Genomic DNA, 7,884 nt, shown 5'->3' with positions numbered 1-7,884 from the left:
AATTTTAACTCTAACCCTAACCCTAACCTAACTGTAACCCTATTACTGTGTTACACCTAACCCTAACCCTAACCCAAACCCTAACACTAACCCTAACCTAACACTAACCCTATCACTGTGGTACACCTAACCCAAACCGTAACCCTAACCTAACTCTAACCCTATTGCTGTGTTACATCTAACCCTAACCTTAACCCTATCACAGGTGAGCTGTCTCTCTCCAGCAGAGTGTTTCTCTGGCACTGCCCCTATCTGTGCAGGTGCCTTGCTGTGTGACCGTGGTTAAAGTGAATTATGCAATATATAGACAAAAGACAACATTTATTCGTTTGTTTAGTACATGACACTGGACTGGGCTAAAACATCCCACACACACACACTGGCTTAAAGACTAAATGGTATTTACAGGATTTAGAATGTTGGCTTTTTTCGGGTTTGGGCTTAACGCTTCTGAAACAAAAAAGTATCTGCAATAGTTTGTCATTAAGAGCAATGGATTGGTTGAAACCAGGATTCTTCAAACGGAGTTCTCGTGGAAAAGGTCATTGTAATTGTAACTGAAGTGCCAGTGATCACGGGCGAAGTGTTCATGGTCGGTGTGGGGATAATGAGAATTCGAGCAGTTTCCCAGTCTCTGCAGCACCTGGGCGTCAAACTGGTACGTTAACTTTCGGCGCACTTTCACAATCTCGCCTGTCCGGCTGTAGTTTCTCAGAGCCCGAGCCATTTTCTGATAGGTCATGGTTTTCCGGTTGCCCTTTCTCCTGCCCCACATCTCCGCCACTTTCTCCTTGTTCTTGGAGATGAACTGGAATACACCGCTATTCCTGTCCACCCACTGGATGCAGTCGGACATCTCGGAATCATGGAGAGACTCGCCCAGGAATTCATAAAGGCGGAGCCTCCTCCTGCCTGCAATGGAGGCCAGTGTTAACAAGGTCAACAAAGGTGAATGGAATTGCTATAGGATAGAAGGTGGCCATTCTGGCCATCAGGCTCTTCAAACTAGCATCATGTCCCACAGGAGGCTGTATGGTTGGTGCCGTGAAATTTAACCATGAAATGGTTAGACCACATTTGGAATATTGTGTTCAGTTCTGGTCACCTCATTACAGGAAGGATGTGGAAGCTTTAGAGAGGGTGCAGAGGAGATTTACCAAGATGCTGCCTGGACTGGAGGGCAGGTCTTATGAGGAAAGGTTGAGGGAGCTAGGGCTTTTCTCATTGAAGCGAAGAAGGATGAGAGGTGACTTGATAGAGGTGCACAAGATGATGAGAGGCATAGATAGAGTGGATAGTCAGAAACTTTTTCCCAGGGCAGAAGTGACTATTACGAGGGGGCATAATTTTCAGGTGATTGGAGGAATGTATAGGGAAGATGTCAGAGGTAGGTTCTTCACACAGAGTGTGGTGGGTGTGTGGAATGCGCTGCCGGCAGTGGTAATGGAGTCAGATACTTTAGAGACTTTTAAGCGACTCTTGGATAGGCATGTGGAGGATAGTAAAATGTAGGGTATGCAGGGTAGATTGATCTTAGTAGGATAATAGGTCGGCACAACATTGTGGGCCGAAGGGCCTGTACTGTGCTGTACTGCTCTATGTTCTATGTAACAGAGTGAGGAAAAGAGAGCAAACCCTTCAAACCCGCTCTTTAATCAGCAAAATAAAAGTAAAATACAGCGAATGCAGGAAATTGGAAATTAAAACAGAAACAGTGGAGAGGGAAACAGAGTTAACTAAATTGGAACTGATGAGTCATACTGGACTCAAACATTTCTCCCTTGACAGATATCTGCTGAGTTTCTCCAGCACTCTCTGTTTTGATGCTGGAGTTAAGTATGTTATTTTGTGCCTGAGCTAGCATTTGGACTGAGGGCCCAAATGGGGGCACTATGGGGGTAAACTCTGGGGTTAAAATGATTGAGGAATGTGTCGTAGTGTGACAAACAAAACACAATCCAAAAGGGAAATCTTTCCGAATAATTGAAGGGATAATTAAAGCAGGATTGAAAACAAACAAAAAATGCTGGAGATCACAGCGGGTCAGGCAACATCCATGGAGAGAGAGCAAGCTAACGTTTCGAGTCTAGATGAGCCTTCATCAGAGCTGACATGAAGTGTGAACCCCCTGTGATTTCCAGCACTTTTTGTTTTTAGTACAGATTCCAGCATCTGCAGTAATTGGCTCCTACATTAAGGCAGAGTTGGCGTGTTGTGGAGGGTGGGAGGTTGGGGGGGCGGTGTTGGGAGGTTGATAAGTGGAAGTGAGAGGACAAACCTTTTCCTTGCCTTGGGATAAACAAATTTTGGAAGTGATTGTCTGGAAAATAGCCGGGAAACTGTGAGCCATTCTCATGTGCTAGCTTGTTGCTGTCGAGGTTAAAATCCACCTGCAGATATAAACATCGAATCTTGTTAGAATCACAAGCTTAGACAAAATCCCCTCCTTACTCATCAGCCTGTGACCTTACTTGGTCAATGAGTCTTGAAAGGAGAAGTTCTTTGTCAGTTGAATCTGAAACATGCTTAATACTGAAAACTGTCCTTTTGCAAATCTCTCCAGAGACTTTGGAACCTGAACTCCAATATCGGAAACCATAAAGAATCTATACATTCGTTTAGTGTTCCCATTGGCTCAATCATTCTAAAGTTGGGAAAGGAAGGAACCATTTAGTTATACATGGCCAGCAAAGAGCCATGTATCGGACCTACCTGTTCCCTTTTCATTTAAAGGGATATCAACTGAACAACTTCAGGGAGACCTACCCCACTCTTTTTTGCGAACAGGCTCAAGGGGCCATTTGGCGCAGTGTAGACACAGTGAGAAAGTTAAAGGACCATAGTCTATCACCATTTGTTGAGAAATGGGCTCATCCAACAGGGAAGAAGGTGTGGACTAGAAATAATTGTGGGTGGCATTCGTAAACATTGTCCCTTTCATAAACCATAGTCACATTCTGAGAATGGTATAGTCTGAGACTGAGGGCCAGACCATTCAAGTAGAGATGTTAGGAAGCACTTCTACACACAAAGGGTGGGAGAGGTTTGGATATTAAATCAATTAAATTTAAATCTGAGACAGGTAATTTTTTTTTGTTGAGCAAAGGTATTAAGGGATATGGACCAAAGGCAGCTATGTGGAGTGAGACCACAGATCAGCCATGATTTCAATGATTGGTGGAACAGGGTCGAAGGGATGAGTGGTCTACTGTTGTTCCTATGTTCCAAAATGGAGAAACGGGAAAGGCTTTGATAAAGTTGCCCTGACTCCATTGTTCTCTCCACAAGTTCTGACTAACCTGATGAAACTTTCCCAGTATGATGGGTTTTGTTTAAAATGCATGGGCAGAGAGGGAACACAGCGCTGTCACATTGTTTGCTAGCATTGCAACAACTTGGACTGTCAATTAAGACATTTTAATTCTTAATTATTGCTGTTCAGTAAATGTTTTTGGGTGGAGGGTGTGAGGATGGATTAAGAATTATTCAGATTTCCCTTTCAGAAGTAGCCTTTCACAAATATTGGGTGACCTTTTCATCAAAGCATATAGTGGTATTGTCATCCAAAGATCCAGGCAATGTTCTGGGTACCCAGGTTTGAATCCCACTATGGTAGGCAGTGGAATCTGAATTGGAATTAAAAATCTAATAATGACCAATGCTGATTATTGTAAAAACCCATTCCAGCAGAAAACCGCTGCTCAGTGACACTCCAGGCCCACAGCGATATGTGGTTGACTGGTGACTGCCCTCTGGGCAATTAGGCCAGTGATGCTCACATCCTATGAATGATTAATTAGAAAAATTAAAGGCTATTTTGTGTAAGCTCACAATGCCTAAACGAATTTCCAGCTCAGTTGGCTAGACCCCTGGCCTGAGACACAGGGTGATGCTAACAGTGTGGGTTTAATTCCTTCATCGGCTGATGTGACCGTGAAGGACCCTCCTCTGCCCTCGCCTGAGGTGTGGTCATCCTCAGACTAAATTACCATGAGTCTTCTCTCTCTAACCAGAGCGCAGGACTGTGGTGACTTTCCTTTTATTGGTTAGAAGAGACATTTTAACCAATTCATTGGATGGCCACTGGCAGACTTTGGGGCTCATGTTCTTGTGAAGAGATTCTCCATCACAGAACCAGGCCATTCCAGTCAACTGGTACTTACCCTGTCACACAAATTTCCTTCCTGCCCCTTTCATCTAACCCAATCACCAAAAGCCTTGATTCTTGTTTTCCCTTTGGCTTTCCTCTCAATGCGTTCAAGTTATTTGCCTGAACCATTCATAGTGTGAGGAGTTCCTCACTCTCAGCCTTCCCTGGATCTTGGGAGTTTACACTGAATCACCGTATTGGGTTTATCTGTGACATATGTGGTTTTGCTTCCTAGCCCACACGGTGGAAACATTTTATCTCTATCTGCCTTTTCAAATCCCTCCCAAAACCTTCAAAACCAGTTTTGCTGCTTCCCTTGTCCAGGTAAAAATGAGCCCCAGACTGTTCAATCTTTTCTGAGAAGTATGAGCTCGCAGTTCTAGCGTCATTCTTGTAAATCTTTATTGGCATCTTCCATGCACCTTTTTGTAAATGAGTGAGAGGCAGGGTGATTTCTGACAATGCAGCTCTCACACCATCCATACTCAGGGTTGGGTACGATAACACAGCAATTCCTGGCCTGAAAGTCGAGCAACAGAGCAGACTGTGTGCTTGGTTCCCACTCCCCACCCCAGGTCACATTGAAGTGATGTACGAAGCACATTGAGGTGAGGTCCAAGTACATTTCCACCAGCAGCAACAGCTCCCCACGCTGTCACAAAGTCAGAAATATAAAACCCATTGAAGGTGTGAGGGCTTCAAAAGAGCCCTCGTCTCCAAACTCCTACAAAGCAGGTAACTTGACAATACGTCCTCAACAGATTCGGTGTACAGCTTTGACAATGTGTAGGACTTACATTCCACAGAATTGGTCCAGCAATTATCCCTGCCCCCTCCTACCCTGGGGGCTGGAGGGGGTTGGGGGGTGCAGGGGCTTACTCTGGCTCTAGAACCAAGTCCTGGCCAGGGACCCCAGACTCAACCCCCAGATACATCTCTGGATAGTGAGCTATCTACAAAGATATAGATGTCAGGCAATCTTGTGGGTTTAGTTGTTCTTAGCCACATTCCCAGTTACTCTATAATCACTAGAAATTGCTGGAAAAGCTCAGCAGGTCTGGCAGCATTTGTGGAGAGAAATCACAGATGAACCTGAAGGGCCGCTTGACCTGAAAAGTTAACTCTGATTTCTGTCAAAAGAGGAATAGGGCACAGGAACAGGCTCTTTGGCCTTCTGAGATGTCCACAGATGCTGCCAAACCTGCTGAGCTTTTCTAGCAATTTCTGTTTTTGTCTCTGATTTAAAGCATCCGCAGTTCTTTCGGCTTTAACTCTATAATCACTGTTCTCTTATTTCTTTATGAAATCAGGAGCGGAATGCACGGAGATGAAACATTTTATCCATCCTGTCTGCGCTGGCCCTTTCAAACACTTGTCCATTAATCCCATTCCTTTACATTTTTCTTTATTCACCCCGTATTCCCCCAGCCCTCTCTCCCCATATTCATCCAATTCTCTTTTGAAATTACTCTTGAGTCTTTGTGTTCCAAATCCTAAGCCCCTGAGTGAAAATAAAACACAGATTTCCTTTAGGAAGCCCCAACAACCTAACTTTTTACTTAATCCAGTCATTATCACCAACCCATCCAGTCACTAACATGTTCATCCCTTAACACCTAGTTTTGAACTTACAGCATCCTGTAAATGTTGGGACTGTCCATTCAGGGCACAGTAAGGACTGGGGCCAGTCTCCGTATAATGCTGGAAGCTGTACATCGAGAGTGAAGGACCTTAACAAGAAGGGAGCACAATTACCCAAAGAGACGGAGGCAAGTAAACTCACTGATGCTGAGTGAAAGGAGCAGAGTAAGATACTTGCTTGGCAGATACTGGACTCCAGGGTCCTGTCTGAACTGGGTTGAGGGCTGCAGATGTTGCTGATGGTGGATCACCTCAAACGCATCATTAAACAGGGGTGTGTAGTTATCCTGCATGCAGCAACCCTGAGGTGTGGGGAGAGAAATATTGAATAATGACAGCTATATGAGAAAGGTTTCAAGTACGTACAATTACACTTTAAAGGTTTGAAATAGTTTGGATGACATTAAAATGTTTAAACTATCACAGTTACATTTAAACAAGTTTTAAATAATTAAAGTTACATCTAAAATGTCATATACAGTTATAGTTGAAGTTTAAAAGTTTCAAGTAATTAGTTACAATTTTAAAAAACATTTAATTGTTATAGCTACATTAAAAAAAGGTTACATTTTTTCAAAGGTTTAAATGGTTATTGTTAAATTCTAAAAGCTTTTAAATAATTAGTTACTTCTTTAAAAAAAGTTTAAACAAAAGTTTAAAAAAGTCTAAATAATTATGATTAATTTTTAAACAAAGTTTAAATAGTTACAGGTAAAATCGAAAATAAATAATTATTGTAACATTTCTAAAGAAGGTTTAAATAGCCATAGTTACATTTTTGAAAAAGAGTTAAATAGTTATAGTTAAATTTTAAAAGGTTTTAAATAATTATAGCTACTTTTTAAAAAAAGTTTAAATAATTAGTTACATTTTTAAAAAAAGAATGAAATAGTTATGTTACGTTGTTAAAATAATTATTGCTACATTTTTAAAACATATTTAAATCATTTGTTACATTTTTAAAATAGATCGAAATAGTTATAGTTACTTTTTAAAAAATGTAAATAATTATAGTTACGTTTTATTTTTTAGAAAATAATTATAGTTATTTTTTAAAATGTTCAAATAACTATAAAAGCAAATTACTGCTGTTGCTGAAGCTGTCATATAAAAACTGAAAGTGCTGGTGAAATAAGAATGAACAGTCAGACTGGACTTGTAACATTAACTCTGTTTCTCTCTCCACAGAGGCTGCTAGACCTGCTGAGTTTCTCCGGCAGTTTCTGTTCAAATAATTCTAATTACACTTCTAAACAAAGTTTTCAATAGTCACAGTTAACATTACTTGGTCACGACCATTATTCCCGAATCGACCAACAACACTGAGCAAAATCTAAGAGAAGGTTTGGTTTCGGCTTACCATGTTTAATATACAATAACGGGAGACCTGTAAAACAGAAAATGAAATGATTCATTGAACCCATTCCATTCAGACAGAAGCGGTTTCCCCGCGGGGATCAGCTTGATTGATTTTGGACGGATTCAAGGGGATCTGGTGCCTGTTTATTTTTTAAACCTGGAAGCGAGTGAGACTTGTTTTGAGCCTTCTTGTAAGGTATGACTTACCTGTGTTAACTTCCCCAACTCTGAGCAATGCTGACTTGAAGCATTTTAATAACTCCTGTCGAACGTCAGCCTGTCATTCGATCCTTTGATGTCTGCTAGATCTCCACTGATTCAACATCCCCCTTGTGTCGGAACGTATTAAACAAACAACGCACACACAGAGAGAAAAAAAACACGACAGCCTTTAAATACTTTAACCAGGGTTAGGGATTTTTTCTCTCTCTCTCTCTGATAGAGTGTTACTTCCTCCTCTCTGGAGAAATGGTGAGTTTTGATCATGTACCGCAAAGTTATGTGCTTGTGCAAAGTCATTCTCTTCTAGTGACTCAAAAAAAAATTCCTTTCTCCTCAAATGCCACCAGATATTTTCCCCTCTTCCTGACCAATTCTGTCCATGGACAGTTCGCCCACCAGACTGCAATTTTTAAAAAAAAAAAAGATATTTATATGATATCTGCAATAACAAAACCGTATTTCGTTTCCAAGCAAAATCTGTGAAGTGGTCAAAAAGTCAGAAACAGAAAGGA

General features: G+C 41.4%; 1 protein-coding gene across 3 annotated transcripts; it reads right to left on the bottom strand.

The window, feature by feature from the left end:
• Window positions 1-304: 304 nt before the first annotated feature.
• Window positions 305-7,590, bottom strand: LOC109922778 (transcription factor Spi-C-like). Of its 3 annotated transcripts, XM_048607732.1 has the most exons (6): window positions 7,358-7,589; window positions 7,152-7,178; window positions 5,970-6,093; window positions 5,783-5,880; window positions 2,279-2,390; window positions 305-912 (listed from the first exon to the last, which is right to left on the bottom strand). In XM_048607732.1, the coding sequence occupies exons 2-6, from the start codon at window positions 7,152-7,154 to the stop codon at window positions 518-520; spliced, it is 732 nt and encodes a 243-aa protein (XP_048463689.1). In that variant the 5' UTR covers window positions 7,155-7,178; window positions 7,358-7,589; the 3' UTR covers window positions 305-517. The 3 variants fall into 3 exon arrangements, with proteins under 3 accessions (XP_048463689.1, XP_048463690.1, XP_048463692.1); XM_048607733.1 differs by lacking the exon at window positions 7,152-7,178 and having other exon boundaries at window positions 7,358-7,590; XM_048607735.1 differs by lacking the exons at window positions 7,152-7,178; window positions 7,358-7,589 and adding an exon at window positions 7,077-7,105.
• Between the last annotated feature and the right edge of the window lie 294 nt (window positions 7,591-7,884).

The sequence above is a fragment of the Rhincodon typus genome, chromosome 18, assembly GCF_021869965.1.
Source record: "Rhincodon typus isolate 14 chromosome 18, sRhiTyp1.1, whole genome shotgun sequence".
NCBI classification, from domain to species: Eukaryota; Metazoa; Chordata; class Chondrichthyes; order Orectolobiformes; family Rhincodontidae; genus Rhincodon; species Rhincodon typus.
This window is presented reverse-complemented; position numbering and strand designations above follow the sequence as displayed.

Excerpts from the sequence above, each read along its gene's own strand:
- LOC109922778 (XM_048607732.1), bottom strand. Across the intron at positions 2,391-5,782 it reads CCCAACATTTACAGGATGCT|GTGGATTTTAACCTCGACAG; the intron begins GTAAGTTCAAAA and ends TTATATCTGCAG. Across the intron at positions 913-2,278 it reads TATCCCAAGGCAAGGAAAAG|GCAGGAGGAGGCTCCGCCTT; the intron begins GTTTGTCCTCTC and ends CCTCCATTGCAG.